The 20555-nt window shown below is 35.2% G+C and overlaps 1 protein-coding gene across 1 annotated transcript in view; it reads right to left on the reverse strand.

Moving 5' to 3' along the window:
• Positions 1 to 19544, reverse strand: part of LOC117988710 (uncharacterized) — a 62390-nt gene extending 42846 nt beyond the window's left edge. Inside the window, exons 1-5 of the mRNA XM_034975884.2 lie at positions 19382 to 19544; positions 7969 to 8492; positions 6334 to 6452; positions 4905 to 5067; positions 4265 to 4388 (exon numbers count right to left, since the gene is read on the reverse strand). Of these exons, the coding sequence (XP_034831775.2) occupies positions 4265 to 4388; positions 4905 to 5067; positions 6334 to 6452; positions 7969 to 8259 (697 nt within the window). The 5' untranslated portion in view covers positions 8260 to 8492; positions 19382 to 19544. The remainder of the gene's footprint in view (positions 1 to 4264; positions 4389 to 4904; positions 5068 to 6333; positions 6453 to 7968; positions 8493 to 19381) is intronic.
• Between the last annotated feature and the right edge of the window lie 1011 nt (positions 19545 to 20555).

Consider the following 20555-nt stretch of genomic DNA (forward strand, 5'->3'; position numbering starts at 1 on the left):
AAGCTCTATTGGGTAGCCTAACCTTCAGTTTTTTGCATTATTTATATAAATACCATGGCCATTTTTATAAGGTTTAACGTATAATCCTTTGCCTAAAGCGATAGACTCCTTAGGCTTGTTTTGCGAGAAGGATTTTTTAGCGCTTAAGAAATCGTTGACAGTTTTTGCAATAGCTGAAGCACCTCCAGCTAAACTGCCTAAAGCAGATAGACCAGCAAAAATTGGTATTAAAGGCAAAACACCTCCCGATTTTGGAACAGGTATCACTCTAGGCAGGCGAAGTCGATTAGTTTTACCGACGATTTTTTTTGCAGCTGCATAAGCGTACTTAATAGCAGATTTATTGCTTTTGTTTTTTAATTTGCTTATCCCTCGACGTATTTTGGAAACAATTGAATTGAATTTTTTAACACCAGCGCCAGTTCTTATTTTAGCCTTCATAACTTTATTGACGAGCCACGAAGCTACTTTTTCACCCTTCCCTGCATCTTGTGAACGCAGTCTTTGTTTAGCTTGCTTCATTAGTTCGATATCTGCTTTGTGACGATTGTCTATATCACTGAAATTATCGTAAGCAATATCGTGACGTTTGCACGCCTCGTCTAATAAATTAACTCCTTTATCACCTCGAGCCAATCGGTTCTTTAACTTTGTACCTGGTCCACAAAAGTTATATCCTGGTAAATGTAGCTCTATTGGTAAATTGTCAATTACAGTGTTAACAAGTCCTCTTGCTTTCATTACTTGTATTACAATAATGTTATAGTTAGATACGTTATAATTTATATATTTAAACCAATGTGCTTTTATCGATCCAACTATTTTCTTTTTCTCTTAATCCTAACCATTTAACGAAGAGCTTACTTCCTCTTTTTTTGATAACTTTTTCTATTAAGTATACATTAGGACATTTAGATTTTTTGAGTTCTTCTTGATAAAATATACCAGATATTATTTGATTGTTTTGATCTTTAATGTGATATGTGATCGGACAGGTTTTATTGACTTTTATAACCGTGAAAACTTCAGTTGACCAGTTTGGCGTATAACCTTTTTCAAAACAACCTTTGTATTTGCTTATCCTTACAAAATCACCAATTTTTAATTTCGCTTTGAGGGTGTTATTATATTTTTGTGATTTTTTTATATTACACAAAACTTTTGAAACGTTATCAAACTTTACATCAACTGGTTTGTACCGAGTTGAGCGATGGACAGTATTATTATACGATGTTACAACATTTTGAAGTGGTTTACCTAACCATTTATAATTTCCCACTAGACTAAAGTATTTGTATAACTTGTTCTTCAGAGTTCTTATTACTCTTTCGACGATAGAAGCCTTTTTGGTTGAATATGTGGAATAATGATTAATACCATAATCATTCATAAGTTTTTTAAACATCTTGTTATAAAATTCTGTTCCAAAATCAGTTTGCAAGTTCTTTGGCACGGATCCTGTTTTAAATAATGTACTAAACTTATTGAAAATTTCTTCTTTATTTTTGGTTTTAAGAGGAAATACCCAAACATATTTTGAAAGACAGTCAATTACAACCAAGATATATTTAAAATTGTTATTGACATTTGAGATATTTTTTATATCAATTAAATCAGCTTGCCACAAATCATGTAAACCTTTCAATTTTACATGTCGACGCTGAAAGTTTTTTCGAGCTTGCTTATGAATTTCTTCAACAACTTGTTGCTTACTCATGTTTAGTTGAAGCTTGAATGAGTTTATTTATTTCAGACTTAGTATAATATTCACGCAAACTTTTTACCACTAACATAGCAATTTGTCTATTTAAAATACTTTTTTCAAGTATCAATTGTTCTTTAGTGCAATAATTACTCAGAATTTGATCAACGTAGTTTTTGGTAACAGCATCGTTTGGTTCTGATGGAGATTGTAAGTTTTTCATTTTTGCGTACTGCAAATCAAGTGTTTTATTTTCGAACTTTAAATATTTGTCAAGAACAATATTTTTATCTAAATTATTTATTAAATTGTCTACATATTCTTTGTTAACTGCGTGATCGCGTGATTTTGGTGATGGTAAACCTTTTAAATATGATGATTTGAGATCAACCTCTCCAGTTTCTGTCTTTTTTACAAGGTCATCAAAATCAAATAATTCTGACACACGTAGACGCTTATGAACGTGATGGCCGAATTTATCGATATTCATTTTGATCAGCTTAGAAGTATGGATAAAATGTTACTGCTCTAATCAGATAATATTTCTAGTATTTATATACTAATTAAGATCACCGTTTTCTCTGAGTTCTTCGATTATCGATATTATCTCATTATCTAATCCAGTATTACCAGCTTGTTTTGAAGCAATCAAAAGTTTCAATCGTTCAACCAATTCATTAGGGTTATTCCAATAAACGTAATCCGTATTGGGTTTTATTAATTTCATAAAAGGAAGACCATCACCTCTCACAGTTTTCTTACTTTCCTCCAAAGTAGGGATTTGAAATATTGGTTTTATTATAGTCATGTACTTTTGACCTTTGTTACTTTTAATTGGTTTTGATGGATCATAGTCTCGACGATGTACATTCGTTGTCAAAAGGATTGCTTTATAGTTTATTATATCTTCTTTATCGATCAAAGATAGGTTAGGGTTTCTACTAAGTAACAATTCATTAAGACCAGGAGTCTTTTTATATTCTTTTTCAGCAATTACAAAAGAATTACTATTAATTTTAATCGGAGTAAGACCTATGAAAGGTTTTCCATTTACAGATCGTACACCGAATGGAATATCCCCGAAATTTTCTGACGATAGGGACCAACTAGATGTTTCACTCGATTTAAATGACGCATCACTATTTTCATCATCTGACTCTTGAGGATTACTAGAATCGCTTGGATCCAATAACGTGGTATCCTGTTTCAGATCTAACTGGCTCCATTCACGGCTTTCAGGTTCTTTAGAAACATCAAAATTTTCAAAATCAATATTTTTATTATTTTTATCGGCGATACGATCAAGTGAAGTAGTAATAGGTTTAAATACTGATTGAAGAACCATATCATTATCAGTTTTTGAATCTTTCAATAATTTTAATTTCCTTTTTACAGCTTCGGATGCTTCAATAATCTGCTGCTTTATATGACGGTCCATTATAAAAATAATAGGAGTGTTATATATGTATACGTTTAAATCAATGACGTGGTTTGAAGGAAACGTCTATATTTAAATAAATTAACATGATTAATCGAACACAATGAATGTATCAAATGATTTTCTATAACCTCCTTCATTCTTAGGACAATCTTTGTTAATTACTAGATAATTATATGGATTATTCCATACTTTTGAACACATTTCTCGAAATAATGACCAGGACATATCAGTGTTGACATGTTCGTCATAAACATGTTTCAAATTAATGTCATCCTGTTTGAATAAAACTATGAGATTAGCGTTGTCTCTCACAAGCTGTTTAGGAATTTTTGTATATGTTTGATTTAAATAAAAACAGTCAACAAACTTGTGTCTACCCATAGCAAAGTAATCTCTGATGTTGTTTTGTTTTTCAGATGCTACGTCATCAAAAATTATGACTGAATTAGGTTTAGCGCTTTGAGGACTAAGGACATCATTATTGGCGTGGTATTTAAAGTAAGACACTCCCGGTACTCTTTTCAAAATATTTTCTAAAAGCGTATATTTAGGTTGATACAAGGTTTTTGAATAAACATAAACGTTTCTAAATCGTAATCCATTTTCGTGTAGGAGAAGACCGATGACTAAATTGGTTTTACCACAGTTCGATGGACCACATATAAGACACCGTATTGTATTGGGAAGTAGTTTACCATGACGGAATGTAGTATTTTCGCTAACAGTACAAATGTTATTAAAATTAAGTGATTGAGGCTGCTTTTCAAATCTCATTTTTGTGTGATAGCTTTAACAAACTCGAATAAAGTAACAGTTTCTCAACGTCACCATAGTTTATATTGAAAATTGCAAACCATCTTTGATTAACCTTTATGAAATCTTAGTTGCGCAATCACTAAATCATGTTTCGAATGAACGAAATGCAAAAGCTATAATTGGGCATTGCTAGATCACTAAAGCATGTTTCGTGAACGAAGTGGAACGAAGTGAAACGAAGTGAAACGAAGTGAAACGAAGTGAAACGAAACATGCTTTAATGATCTAGAATGCCCAATTATACACTACTCGGAACGCAGAGTATATTTTGAAAAACGAATGTTAAAAAGGGTGGAATGTTTTACCTAATGAAGAAATGAGATTCCCCCAAACTTGATTCAGTTGGAAGATCATGAAGAATACCCCGAAGAAGCGCACCAGCAAGGCCTCCGCTGAAATATTGGTTATTTTGCTTTGCACTTCTGAAACCTGAAATCAGGGAGATATAGATTTAGCAAAGTAACTTTAAAATCCGAGCAGTTTCTAAATGGTTACAAAAATATCATACATCCCAAATTCCCAAAAAGGCTAAAAGTTAAATCTTCATCAACTTACGTTAGCAGATCATATTTAGAACTTTGCCCCAACTGGCTCAACTAACCGTTTAAAATATTGAAAAGGTCTTTGATATAGTCTAACCTGCTGTATAGTTTAAAGAATGTACAAGAACCCAACCAACTTTCAGCTTTTGTCATAGCTACTACCTACCACTAATTTTTATTTTTATTTCTCTAACGGGGCTCTGATGTTGATGTTCCCAGTCCATATAATGGGCAGTTGTGTTTGATACCGCACAGCATAATCTCGATGGTACTCCTGCTTCGTGATAAGGTTACATCCGGTCCACCAGGCTAGACAACTAAACAGTTTAGTCGTAGTAAAGCCGGGGTACCGACTTTGATTCCTGTCAATGATTTCTTAAGCCAATAATTATGAAAAACTTACTATGGATAGATAGGTACATTTAGAGCACCATAGTGGGCCTCCTCCCAGTCCTACGAATAGACCAGCCGGTATCAAGGTCCAGAAGCGCGGGTACAGCTGCGCTGCGATGTACGGCATGTAGGTGATGAAAGACACAGACATGGCCCACTTCGTTCCCAGCCATCTGAAAATTTCGAGTTTCCTTATTTACACAACCTTGTTCTGCCTTCACTACCAACACTGCCAACACTACCACAAACAGCGAGAGAGCGTTCATGGTAAAAGTTGGCATCCATAAGTGGTTGGTAATCTACTCGCATTAAGCGTTTTTGCTCAACGTTTCTGATAAGGCTCTTTCGATATTTATGTTTCCTACACTCTGCTACATAATATAACATGGGTTAGTTCTTCAAAACTAGTGAAAATATGCAGCTTTTAGATAAACGCGCTCCAACCTAGACCTCTCTTTGCTCTAGGCTCTTTTCGTGTGATTGTCGTCAAGAGTAAATCCCGGTTTCCACCTAAGCGGATCGGAGTAGAGATGTGTTCAATTGACCAATAAGATTTTTAAAGATGGCGTGATAACTTTTCGACGTCATTTAGTTATAATTTGTTGACTCAACACGTCTGATCTTCGCTTAGCTGGAAACCTATCCTTAACCAAAATTAAAGCAGCTTTGTCTTAGTCACTTACTCAATCAGTTAAATGTTGTTTTACTGGTCTAAGGTTACATTTGAAGCAGAATTGAAATAGAAACAAGGCATGCAAAGTTAATTTTAGATATCGTTGCATATGTGACACAAGTTATTACACAATCTCTCATATTCAATCATTAGCAAAACTGTCGTGAGGTATACCATATAGCCTTGGTGCATAAGTAAGGCGGGGAGGTCAACAGGTTAAAGCTAGCTAATAAAATAAGTCTGAATATTGAATACATTTTAATAATAGGGCGTACCAGAAATTTCTGTAATGATGAAAAAACTTTCTTATCCTTAGCTACCCGTGAGATCTACAAGGGTGAAGAGTATCTACTGAGCACTAGGTTACTGATTAGTTAGTCTTGATTCGTCGTCGTCGTCGTTAACTGGAAGACGTCCACTGCTTGACATAGGTCTAGTATAGGGACTTCCACAATCCACATGCCACGATCTTGTGAAAATCTAGATATTGGCTGTTCACCTAGTGGGCGATCTTCCAACGTTGCATTTTCCGGTGTAAGGTCGTCAGAACGGGACCCCTAACGTCTATCGGTTTTTCGAACTATGTGCCGGGTGCCCATTGCTACTTCAGCTTCACAACCTATTTAGCTACATCGGTTACTCTGGTTCCTGGTGGACCTCCTTATTTCTGATTTATAGAGACACTCCACGCAATAGCTCTCTCCATCATCCGTTGAGTGACTTTGAGCTTTCTTATGGAGCCCATAGGAAAGTGTAAACAACTTACTTGATGACTACTACAGGAAGGAAGATATTGGAGAAGATGAGGCCCGCATACACAGCCGCCAGAGAAGCCGTTCCTAGACCTGCTTCAGCGTTGATCGAACTCTGTAAGTTTGCGGCACCCTAGAAAACGAAGGTGTCATATGTAATTAACTAGCTGATGCTCGCGACTTCGTCCGCGTGGAATTAGGATTTTTTCTAAAATCCCGTGGGAACTCTCTGATTTTCCGGGATAAAAAGTAAGCCTATGTCACTCTCCAGGTATTTATCTATACCCATTTAAAAAATCACGCCGATCCGTTGCACCGTTGAGACGTGATTGAAGGACAAACCAACAAACTAACAGACCAACAAACCAACTAACCAATAAACAAACAAACAAACAAACAAACACACTTTTGCATTTATAATAAGGGTACTGATTTATCATCATGACAGTCGTATCTTGCGATCTCCATCGTGAAGGCGTTTGTGCACTCATTCGTATTCGGCTCGTGTCCGTGATTCTTCGAAGTAGCCGTCATACAATTAATACGTACTCATTTGATTTGTATTTTTAGGGAATCCGTGATTTCACGGAGGAGTGCACAAACGCCCTCTAAGAGTATACGAGGAATACACACAACGGATTAAGAATTACTATTAACTACTTATATCCATTAAACGGATGCCATAGTGATTACATACTATTTGACGGATGCAAGATAAATGTGCTCGATTGCGGTAGAATGACAGCTACATAGTCTCGATCGCAATCACCTTTGATTGGTAACTAAGTATTAGCTGCAATGAATTGATGCAAGAAGAATAATGATTGATGCAGGCTTTACGGAATCGAGCAGCAGGATACAAGATGTCGAAGAAATTTTGACGTTTGGTATTTAAGTATCTTATTATTTTATCCTTAAATCCATCTTAAATCATCTTAATCTATGATCTTATCTTACTGCTTGAAAATTGACATATCGCGCTTACATCGTAGGTAGATATCATCGTCTTTTTGGTAAAACTGCATAGTATGATCAACATCAGCTGGTCACTACTGATCACGGGTCTCCTCTCAGAATAAGAAGGGTTTGGCCACAGTCAACCACGCATGACAGCTACATAGTCTCGAGACTACGTAGCTGTCATTCTACCGCAATCGAGCACGTATCTTGCATCCGTCAAACAGTAAGTAATCAATATGGCATTCGTTGAATGGATATAATATATATGTAGTTAATAATATTTTTTAATCCATTGTGTATATTCCTCGTATACTCTTAGATACGATGCCGTGTAGAAACCAAAGGGGTATGGGATTAATAAAAACTGCCATACCACGTCCAGGTTAGCCCGCATCCATCTTAGATGGCATCATCACTTACCACCGGGTGAGATTGCAGTCAAGGGCTTAGTTGGCTAGTCTCGTTTGAGATTGATTGACATAGCAAGATCTACCAGGAGAACACATCAGTAAAAGTCTATGAGAGAAAATGGTCACACTAATAATGACGACATATTTTATTAAATTAATAGTCATTATAATCTGACGATAACTACTTAGTTTAAATAAGCAACGTCGCGCGTCGTATGTAGCAATGCTGTTATTTATCGAAAAGGCCGTACTTAAAATATTTGACAAATACCTACTTACACTGTAAGCAGTGAACTGCACCATAAAAGCTATGCTGATGATCACAACATTCTTCATAATCCGCCATGTCTCCTTTGGTTTGTAATCTATATCCTTTATCTCCTTTTGTTTCAAGTCAATTTCCTTCGTCTGCTTTGCTTTCAAGTCAACTTCCTTCATCTCCTTTGCTTTCAATTCAATTTCCTTCACCTCCTTTGTTTTCAAGTCAATTTCCTTCATCTCCTTTGTTTTCAAGTCAAGCTCTTTTATTTCTTTTGATTTTAAATCAATATCTTTCGTATCTATCGTCATTTTGACTGTAGGTACTATTACTCTTCTCTTGATTTTATTTTATAGGTTTAACCAAACAGTCGTTCAAATTCACTTTTATGTTTTGCTGAACTGAATAAAATAATCATTTAAGTTCACTTATATTATGTCATACTTATGTTCACACTTATGTTTAAATGCACATTTAAATAAATTGTTCTTTAATTTAGGTCAATAATAAAGTCACTTTATTTTATTACCACCTAACGTGTAAACTGTAATAAATTAAGAATTATAAATTACACGGCCTACTATATAAATCTAGTTTATTTTAGTTTCAACTATTATAATAAAACTAATATACCTATGTAACTTTAGCTGAATAAAACGGGTTTAACAAAAAACTATAGGTAGGTACGATGTTTTAAACTTAAATATATTTAAAATGCTTTAGAATTATTATGTAATAATTTGCAATTCACGAAGCTACTAAAAACCTATCTAAACACAGATTGAAAACTGATAACGATCTTATTTGTTAAGCTCAAGATGAAACCTAATAAAATCATTGTGGTTCCGTTTGTTCCTACATCGTCTCTACAAATAGATAGAGAGGGATTTTTTATCACAGTTGGTACTTGATAGGTACTAGCTAATGCCCGTCACGCGTTGCAAATTGCAATGCGACGTTGATGGTGGGTTCCCGCAAGTTCCAACATCAACTGTACCTACAAAGTTATAATTTACAACAAACAGGCAGACGAATATTATTTCTTATTTAGACATAAGATTTACTATTAAATTTATCTTTTATAGTGGAGTTAAAAGGAGGACTTTGCCCAACATTAGGATAATTAAATTTAATAACTTTAGCAAACTTATCATAGGAGTCAACAAACCTATCAATCTTTCGATTAAGGAAGTCTCTGCATAATTAGGTACCTACGTAGCTCCTCTACCTAAGTTAGGCGTATAACGTAAAGCACAATTAAAACAGTATCTTACCGACTACTGTAACATCACTTAATAATAGATACTTAAGAGGTCTACGATCTAGAATCTAGATATTCATATGAATATCTAGATATGTCTATGAATTGTATAGGTCGTAGAAACCTAAGATAGAAATGTGAAATTGGCCACTTCTCCTTTGGTCGCTAAAAACCTTATTATAACGATCGGCTCACTACTGAGAACCGGTCTCTTCTCAGAATGGGAAGGGTTTGACCATAGTCTACGACGCTGGCCAAATGCGGTGTAGCAGACTTCGCACACCTTTAACACAATATTATAACTCTCAAATATTCAGGTTTCCTCACCATGTTTTCCCACACTGATAAAGCAAGGGACGTCAAAAAGTTTGGATTGGGTTGAAACTACTTTTATCTTTTACTTAAAAAGATTATTAGGGTAACTAGCTGATGCCTGCGACTTTGTCCGCGTGGATCTACATTTTTCAATATCCCACGGGAACTCTTTGATTTGCCGGGATAAAAAGTAGCCTATGTGGTTATCCATGGTATAATCTATCTCCATTCCAAATTTCATCCAAATCCGTTCAGCCGTTTTTGCGTGATTGAATAACAAACATCCAAACATCCACACTTTCACATTTATAATATTATATTAGGATTAGGATTAGGACCCTAAACATGGAATTAACCCAAAAGCGGCTAGACTGGACACGCAAAATATTAAACAATGATCAAGTTTAAATAACAAAGTTCATTCCAATAGAGATTAGCATCGCTACTTGTATAAACATTTTGTGTTTTGATTTTCATTTTAGGGTCTGAATTCACACGATTCTTTTGAAGTCAACCGCTACAAGCATTTAGCTCTTAATTACCAGGATGTATCTAATCAGCATTATTATACCTACTGCTGTACCTACATCTTTTTTTAATTTTGAGATAGAGACATAGAAAAAAATACCTATACCTATGCTTAGGATCCGTCAGTAAAAACCCGCAAAACCACGGTCCGCTGAATACATCCACGCTCCTCTCCGCCACTCCACTGAGCACCACTTCGGAGCAGAGCGGAGCGGAGACATGTTGACTAATAATGACATGAAGAAATTATATGATTGGTCGGAAACACATTCGCCTGTGCCATCCGTTTGACTTCGTTGTCGAAACGCGCCTGTCAGTGTTCCAAGAGCAGTAAGTAGGTATACAGGTCAGACAGGTCGACAGGTCGAGACCCCCGCCTCATACCCTTATTGCTAAGGGTATGAGGCGGGGGGACGCCCCGCACACCCGGGCCGCACGTCACACGCGCTCGCCCGCACCGTGCGTCCGTCTCCCCGTCGTCGCGTCGTGTGTCTGTCAAGAAAACCTATAGGGTCCTTCCCGTTGACCTAGAATCATGAAATTTGGTAGGTAGGTAGTTCTTATAGCACAAGTACAAGAATAAATCCTAGAACCGTGAATTTGTGGTTACATCACAAAAAAAAATTAAAATGTAGGTATAATTTCAATTTTCAAAGTAAGATATCTTTACCAAGTAGGGTATCTTATAAAAGGGCTTACCTGCACATTCTAAAACAGATCTTTATTTATATAATAATTTTTGATTTATCGTACATATGTCTAAAAAAATAAGACTGTAGTATGGAACACTCGGTGCGCGAGTCTGACTCGCACTTGGCCGGTTTTTTATTAGACACGTCAATGAAACTAAACGACACATTATTGTAACAGCTGTTGTTAACAAAAGTACCTACTGGTTAATCTGTATCATTACTTTTAGCATAACCACAATCAGTTAAAAACGTGACACAATACAACAACGAAATTGATTTCAAATGCTTGTGCTATTTTCTAATAAGATGTAAATATGTTTAAGAATGTTTACAGTATGCCAAACCAACACTAAACTTTGATTGAAACAAAGAATATTTTAACGATGCCTAAAACTTATTTTTGTCATAAACATGCGATATTATGATCTCGTAGTTATTATAATATGTGCTATTTTCTAATAAGATGTAATGTAAATATGTTTAAGAATGTTTACACTGATACCAATCATCATGATCAACCCATCGCCGGTTCACTACAGAGCACAGGTCTCCTCTCAGAGTGAGAAGGGTTTTGGCCATAGTCTACCACGCTGGCCATGTGCGGATTGGTAGACTTCACACACCTTTGAGAACTTTACGGAAAACTCTCAGGCATGCAGGTTTCCTCACGATGTTTTCCTTCACCGTTAAAGCGAGTGATATTTAATTTCATAAAACGCACATAACTCCGAAAAGTTAGAGGTGCGTGCCCGGGATCGAACCCCTGACCTCCGAGTAGAAGGCGGACGTCCTAACCACTGGGCTATCACAGCTATTATATGATACCAAACCAACACTAAACTTTGATTGAAACAAAGAATATTTTAACGATGCCTAAATTTTTTTTGTCATAAACATGCGATATTATGACCTTGTATATGTGCTCGTATACCTACTTACTAAGATTATGGATTTTTGTGTATTTTAGACGTCGTGAAAATCTAAATATAAAAAATGAAAAGCTGTCTGACTGATCTATCAATGCACAGCTCAAATTACTGGACGGATAGGGTTGAAATTTGACATGCATAACCACCGTATACGATGATGACTAATCCTACCTATCCGTCTCGTTTTTCTATCAAGAGGAAAATGATGAAAAGCCCTCATTTGATATTATTAGTGTAGCTAGGTAGGTACATAATTTTTATTTTCATGTAGGTAATAAATAAAATAAATAAATAACAGCAGCAACAGAAATACATCATGTGTGAAAATTTCAATTGTCTAACCGTGATACGGTTCATGAGATACAGCCTGGTGACAGACGGACGGAGTCTTAGTAATAGGGTCCCGTTTTACCCTTTGGGTACGGAACCCTAAAAATCCGTAACAAGTATAATTTGGTCGGATGTTCTGTTTTCCTTTAATGAACCTTGATCATCGTTCTTATATTTTTCTTATTTTTTCCTATTGATAAGGAAAGTCGCAATGAGCTTCACAGTGAGCATAATTTTGTGGAAATCTCTAGAAGGAATGATAATTGAATTTTATAATGAAAGCGCTGAGGAATCAGCGCTTTCATTATAAAATTCCCATTTGATTATTAAGTAATGAAATCCTAAAGAAATTTTGTAGGTACACGTTCTAGATATGTCTGTGGTTTTCTAGATTTCTCTAAGAATGTGTAGTTTAAAAAAATTACATGGGCAAGTTTTGTCCCGGTGTAACTTTGTAAACACATACATTTTCACGAAAATCTGACAAACCACAGATATGTTTATAAAGAAATATATTATATTGTCTACAAAATTTCATTGAGTTTGATTGATTAATATTTAAATGAACCAAATTACTATGTTTAAATTATAGTAATTTGGTTCATTTTTGTATGGTTTTATTATGGAGCGCGCTAAGGGTTTTACTAGACGAATTTTATTCACGATACAAAATGTAGAGGATAATCGTTAGAATTTTTTTATCTCATGAGTAGATACTCATCGTTTGAAAATGTACGACGGAAAATGTTTATGATTTTTTATCAATATTTTATAACATATTCGATACAAAAAAAACATGAATAAAATAAATAATAATTCACGATGATGATTATAAATGAAAAGACTTGAAGATGCGAAAAAAACAAAACCTACTGCCGATAGAGAACCACACCTTTGTGTTTTAAATATTCACTTTAGTAGGTGTAGCTTGAAGGTATTTTTTTTGCTTGCTTATTCTAATCAGTCTAATAGATCTGCGGATAGCCGATAAAAGCTTTTTGAAGTGAATTGAACAAGCAAAGGATGACAAATTATCTTGAATTAATACAACTTCTGGCATTTAGGAAAATTAATTGGATTACCTAGACAATTTATCAATAGGTCTACAAACCAGAACATGCTTTGGCTTCTACCGGATCCTTTTGCCATTTAAAACATGATCTGTAAGCTGCCTAATATTTTGTCAGAATTGTTCGGTTATATTAGGCTGCTAGTCTACCAGATATTATAATATGTGCCAAAAGGATAAACTATGAGGTAATTTCATTAATTATCCACCTATTCATTCATTTACCTTCAGGTCATTTATTTACCTACTTAAATAATAAATCTGTAACAGAACGATTTTTTTTCTTTGAAATTCTATAAAGTCTATAAAGCTATGTTTTACGGGATAAGAATATCCTACATACTCGTACCTACCTAAACTTACTGAATTCCAGTCAAATCCGTTCAGTAGTTTCAACATGATGCGCGAAAAGACAGATAGACAGAAATATTAAAAAACTATTTTGGGCCCATTAATTTTTTCTGTCTGTCTATCGTTCGGTCTATTTGTCTGTTCGCGCATCATATTGAAACTACTGAACGGATTTGTCTACAAGTTGGTAGGTATATTTATTTTTATCCTGAAAAGCCTGGAAAACTGGATTCATTCAGATTTTCTGAATTGAGAATCTAAAAATCGACATATAAGCCACAAATGTAGCTTCAGATCGCTCCATCGAAATTCGCCCGGTAGTCTCGTAGATCTAAGTATTGCCATACTATTATATTATTCTGTGGTATTACTTAAATGGTCACTAAAACTTTAATAATGAAAGAGGGAATCGTACATACTCATGGTACTTTTGTTGTTCATAAATAAAAACAAAAAACTCATCGAATATGTGAGGTAAAAAAGATTTAGTGCAAATTGAATGAATTCAGAATCTGATTTTCTGAGTGTGTGAGCCATAATATGTAAACACGAACGTTCTTGAATTAGATACTTTTTTTCAGGGCACTTATTTTTATAATAATACCTAAGTACAAATCATTCTTATATTTTATGAAGAGTAAATTTGCTATTACAAAATTAAATATAAGTAACTCCGTCATATATACCTACTCATACAATCATGCTTGTTATATAATTAATTAACGTACTTAAATAATTAGTAGGTACCTACTACCTACTTATGTATTTTTAATTACTTTTAAATACTCGTAAAGTTTGGTGAATAATTCAGAAATAAATATTTTAATTAGCATTTAATGTATTAAATATATTACTAATGGAACTTAAAATAGAATGATGTTGATAAAGATAAGTAGGTAGGTTTAACCAGTCTCGAACGTCGTAAGCGACATTAAAGCCCCGGTGTCTTTGGTTCTTTTTTCGAACATACGCAAATAATGAAAGCAAAAAGGAAATTAGCAACCAGACACTGAATGTATATCGCGAACGAAGTGAGTGCAAAATTTTTCTTGAATTTTACAGAAATGAAAATTACCGGAATTAAAAGGAAACATTTTAAACGAGAATGATTTCTTATTAGATTTGTAAAATAAGTCCTTCCTTTATAAGATAAACAGATTATGAAATTATTCATCACAGTAAATCAAGCGCAATTTTTTTACAGAAACAATCATTAGGGCCTTCAGGCTTCAACTAAGTAACAAACTGGGTTTTGTTTACTAAAAATATTTTGGCCTGATTTGGGATCTTTGACTAATGAAGATTTTTCAAGGTTTACAAATAGATAAATTAAATAGAATTCTGTCTGTGTTTTAAAAATAACTGCTTATTTAAAGGCCTACAATATACTTAGTTATTTGAACATAATCAAAATCCAACAGTCGGTGTTAGGTTTGGTATCTTTAGGATCTACTTAATCTTTTCAATGAGGTTACTGAAAGTAAATATTAAGAACTAGCACTTTATTGTAGGCCAGATTACGAGATATTTCGAAAGGAAATGTATTCAAGATTTTCTTAATCCCCGTGTTATCCTCATACTCAAAGGAAACAATGCAAGCCTTAGCAAATACTTATATATCTTCCGACCTCCCTCAAGGCTTCTTCTTGTTTTTAATACAGATGTTCTTTTATTACATTTCCGTTATCACTAGGCCATTACCACATACGTGATGCGCACTATCCATTAATTTTATTATTCAAAAGATATCGGTAAAGATATTTTGCAAGAAACCAAGGCAAAAAAAAATTGAAAAATACTAGTGATTTCAAAAATTTTTAGGGGATTACCACGGAACAGAAAAAACAGGGGATTACCTACTCACTAAAATCTATCCGCGAAAAAAAGTTAGTATAGTGCTCTCTCTGTTACTCAATCTCATACAAATGATAAAGCCAAAAATCTCAGTGAGCGTTAACTAAGTAGGTATTTAGAGACACCAATCAATCACAAACATGTTTTCAAAAAACATTCGAAATTCAATTAGAAAACAGTTTCGTTTGTGATTGGTCGGTGGCTCAAAATGGTTAGCGCCCACTGAGAATTTTGCCTCTATGGTGTTAGTAGGTAAGTATGTGATTAAGTAGGTAATAAAAATAACAAATTGTATTTTTATAGCAAAAATAAATAAATTGCAAAGCAAACAAGAAGATCCATCAAACGGAAGCTATCATAGCCTTGGCGTTGAAGAATCAGTCCAAAAAACTAATTGATCGAATGCGAAGGCGACGAAAAATCCATTATCACAAAATATCAATTCGAAACTCGACTAATAAAAATACCTAATGTTTGAATTGAACATTTTAAAAGGTCATGGTTTTGAATAAAATAAAAGGCAAAAGATTTTACATTAAAGTACTTAGTAGGTAGGTACATTAGGTATTATTACAAAGTACCTAAGTAGCTTATTCCACTTTCATCATTTGACGTGCCACGGCCATACGGTTGTACTTATCAGCAATTTTATAGCAGCTTATCACCAACTGTTTCTTATATGCAACTTTCAGAATGTTATTTAAATATTCCTACTGAAAATTTACGTACTGGGTAGGTACCTACTCAAAGTAACTCTAATTGGAGAGGTAACACAAAGTAAACCTTTTGAGGATGTAAAATCATATTCGTATTTAACAGCTGCTATTAATTTATATTCTGAAAATTAATTCACCATACTAATATTATAAATGCGAAAGTGTATCTGCCTGTCTGTCTGTCTGTCTGCTAGCCTTTCACGGCCCATTCGTTTAATCGATTTTGACGAAATTTGGTACACAGTTAGCTTACATCCCGGGGAAGGAAGGCTTTTATCCCGAAAAATCAATGAGTTCCCGAGGGATGTTTAAAACCCAAATCCACGTGGACGAAGTCGCGGGCATCATCTAGTCTAGTTATTTATAATTTATCAATTCTGTGTTTAATATTTATGGGCCAACTGCATCATACAATCAATTATTAATCACGTTTCAAACCAGTCAAGTACGTCAAAATTGAGATGCTTCGTAACTTTTAAAAATGATTTGAATTTTTTGTCTAATTCGGATCAACTTGAATCATGATCTGATATCAAGATTAATGTTTGAGCAGTACCCGTAGTACAAGATTTTACGTCTCACCAAACCAAACCAAATTCGAGAGTCGAAATACTTCCGCGTTACAGTAAACTGGATCTTAAACGCCTTGTTTTAAAGCTCAAGTTTGTCTACACTTCTACAGCCAGCGCTCCAAGCGGAAACATTGCGAAATTAAAATCAGTGGCATTGAATATTTGACTTCAATTCAAGGCTCTTTAGGTCCATTTTACTTTGATGTTATTGTGTTTCGACTCTCGAATTCTAGCAACGTTTGGTGAGACATAAATCTTATACTACGGGTACCTACAGTAGGTGTACTTACGCTTTCGAACAATGTGGATATTAAGTCTAGGCTGAATCGGTCTAGTGGTTTTTAGGCGATGCTCAAACACAATACCCAAGAAAACAGAAAAACTATGGCAATGAACAATTTTATAAAAAATCTCGGTCTCATCAATAACTTGAAAGCATAATATAGACACTCTACCAGCTACCTTCATTACTTCTTAGGCTAACCAGGCGATTCAAAGCAAAAGGCGATGCAAAGGCAAAGGCCGCATGGGCGAAAGGTCGTCCATGCGGTAAAGGCGCGAGACCGATATTTCCGTTTATTTACGTAACCTTGTTGATGTTGATGTTATCGTACGAAATAACTAAATGAATTTCATGCAGATTGGTCATCTAAGAAGTAATTTCTACTTTCACTCTTTAAACTAACTCTTTTATTTATATTTGTCCCTAATCTTAATCACGCTCTTGTACCTAAGTTGGTAGGTATTAGGTTCTATACCTGCCTTATTTACGGAGTCGAGCTAACATAGAGCGCTCTCTCTTGCACAATTGTATAGAAGTGAAAAGGACGCACTATGATTGTGCCCGTGGGTGTGATCATTCCCTGAATATATAAGGCTGCGTTTAAAATGCTCACTACGAAACACCTTAATTTTGATTCTAGCTTTTGCCCGTGCCATGAGATATTTTATTTGTATAATTATTGTAAGAAATAATAAGTAAAACATATAAATAAGAAACAGGAAATAATTCCGGTACGAAAGCCGGTCAACAATATAACAAGAATCAATCCTAGAAACACGCTCAGGTACGAAAATAAACAAAATACAGTCCTATGAGGGTCAACGTCAAATCAAAAACCGTTCATGTTTGAGTCGGACTCGCACTCGAAGTGTCTTGAACATGATTATGTAATTTTTGTTTTATTTTAATTTACATGGCAGCCATTTTTAAATTTTTATTATTTGTTGTTAGTGGCAATTATAATACACATTCTGTGAAAAATTCAACTCTCTACCTATTACGGTTCACGAGATACAGCCCGCTGACAGACAGACGGAAGGACAGCGGAGTAATAGGGTCCCGCGTGATACCTTCGGGTACGGAACCCTGCCTAACTAGAACAAAAGGTAGATGACTTGACTTATATGCACTTAGGCGCTAACTGTTCTGAAACAAATTCATTTCATTTCAAAAGTAAGTAGCACTAATACGAATTACGACGTCCGCACAGCATGACGCACGAGTCACGACAGATAAGATCGACATTTTGTCGCAACGTGAACGTGCCCTATGCGCCTTTTCTGCGACCAATGACGTCCGGTTGAATTCTTTATTAGCTCGTTTCTCTGAACAGGGAATAGGGTTTTCAGTGTGGTCAGTTAGGATTTTCAATTAAGTAAATATAGGTATTTCGAACGATATTGATTGTCGTTGTTTCAGAATTAGAGTCTTTTTATTTTTAAATTCATTGTAGGCGCACGCTTCACCACGATCACTTCCTTTGTAAATAGCTTCTACATGTGCCTATTTCAGTTTCATGTGTTTATTAGGTAGATACCTGATTATGGAGTTCAATCACCTTAGTTTAAGATGCCCAGGACCGGCTTTTCCAAGATGCGAACTTAAGTTTTTGCTTTTTTTGTGCACGGTAACTGGTTAACCGGTATATTATATGATACTTAGATAATATGTACGCAATAATGATTCTTTGCGGTATTAGAAACTAGAATAAGATGATAACATAATGTGCAAAACGATTATCAAATCTTTACGGGTGCCAAGCTCAGAGTCACTTGCAGCGGGCGATGGAGAGAGCTATGCTTGGAGTTTTTCTACCTGATCAAATCAGAAATGAGGAGATCCGTAGGAGAACTAGAGTAACCGACATAGCTCGACGGTTTGCGAAGCTGAAGTGGCATAGCTCTCAAGGTGCTAAAATGGCGACCTCGCACCGGAAGGCGCAGTGTTGGAAGACCCCCCACTAGGTGGACGGTCGACATAATCGTCCAAGACATCAGACGAGTCGCAGGGAGCCGCTGGATTCAGGCGGCGCAAGACCGTGGCGTGTGGAAGTCCCTGCATGAGACCTATGTCCAGCAGTGGACGTCTATCGGTTGATGATGATAATGATGGGTGCCAACCTCTGTGGTGCAAAATGATCAGTATAAGTTCAAGTGAAGCAAAAAATAAAATATCTACGTCACGCCACTATAAAATTAATAATGAATCAAATTGCGGTATGATACCTACCCTTGTCCCTTAGAGTAAGTATTTAAACTAACCTATACCTGTATTCATAACAGTCATTTAAATTAGCATTTAACAAGTGAAGTTGTAAACTTAAGTAAGTATAAATAGGTAAGTTATTAGTAATTACCCAGCAAGTTATTTCAATTAAAAAGTACTAATTTATCACTCTACCGTTCGATAAAGTTTAAAATAGGTACATTCAATTTATTTAAATATTTATTTTTCTAGTAGGTAGGTACCTAAGTAGGTTATTTCTGTAAATATTTTTTATTGAAGTCTTATTTACGTACTTAGTTATATTTACTTTAAATATTTTAAAAATATTCACTCAATAATTTCACGGATCGAGTTGCAGCCACAACAATATAAATTTCGCGGTTATCGATTCACAAACAAGATCCCGCTTATTGGAAAAACAGTAAAAGCGGGGAAACGCGGTGTTGCGTGCACGCGCGCGCTTCTTTGCGAGCACCGGCAGACTGGTCTGTATCACAATCTGCTTAGTTTCAACGCGCACTACGGATGTATGTAGAGTGGCCAAAAATTGGTCAAGTGCGAGTCGAACTCGCAAACGAAAGATTCCGTACCATCCTATAAGAAACAACACTTTTTATTTACTTTTCATTTTCATGGCGACCATTTTGTAATTCTCATTATTAAGTTATAGCAGCAATAATAATACACATTCTACAAAAAATTCAAATTTCTACCTAAGTATTATGGTTCGCCAGATACAGCTCGCTGACGACCAGACGACGGACTGACGGACGGACGGACAGCGGAGACTTAGTGATAGGGTCCCGTTGGCACCATTCGGGTACGGAACCCTAAAAAGCAATGATTAATGCGGATTGAAGATGCAAACACATTAAGGGCCAGCGCCCACAGACGCAGTAAAGACATAAAGTGGAATCTTATTGATAATACTATTAAAGCTTTATGTACATTGACATACCGTTGAAATTGGTATCATCGTCACTATCCTCGACCCATCACCGGCTCACTACTGAGAATGTGTCTCCTCTCAGAATGAGAAGGGTTTGGCCATAAATCATGTACCTACATAATAGGCTACTTGACAATTTTTTTAAGTTGGTCTTAAATGGTTAATATTTGTCCTATTATATCAAAAAAATTAACACTATATTTTTTTGCGCCCTAAAAACCGTAAAACTTTAATTTAAAAAAATATTTAAATAACCCTGTGGTTATACTGTTGTTTACAAATGCATGACGTCAGAGCACAGATAATCTATCGGCCAAACATGGCCGACAGTGTTTTCACCTGTCTAAGAAAAATATTTTTTTAAATTAAAGTTTTACGGTTTTTAGGGCGCAAAAAAATATAGTGTTAATTTTTTTGATATAATAGGACAAATATTAACCATTTAAGACCAACTTAAAAAAATTGTCAAGTAGCCTATTACCTATAGGCTATAGGTAGGTAATCTACTTATCTATGAGACTAAGTGCAAAAG

The sequence above is a fragment of the Maniola hyperantus genome, chromosome 15 (genome assembly GCF_902806685.2).
Source record: "Maniola hyperantus chromosome 15, iAphHyp1.2, whole genome shotgun sequence".
Lineage (NCBI taxonomy): Eukaryota > Metazoa > Arthropoda > Insecta > Lepidoptera > Nymphalidae > Maniola > Maniola hyperantus.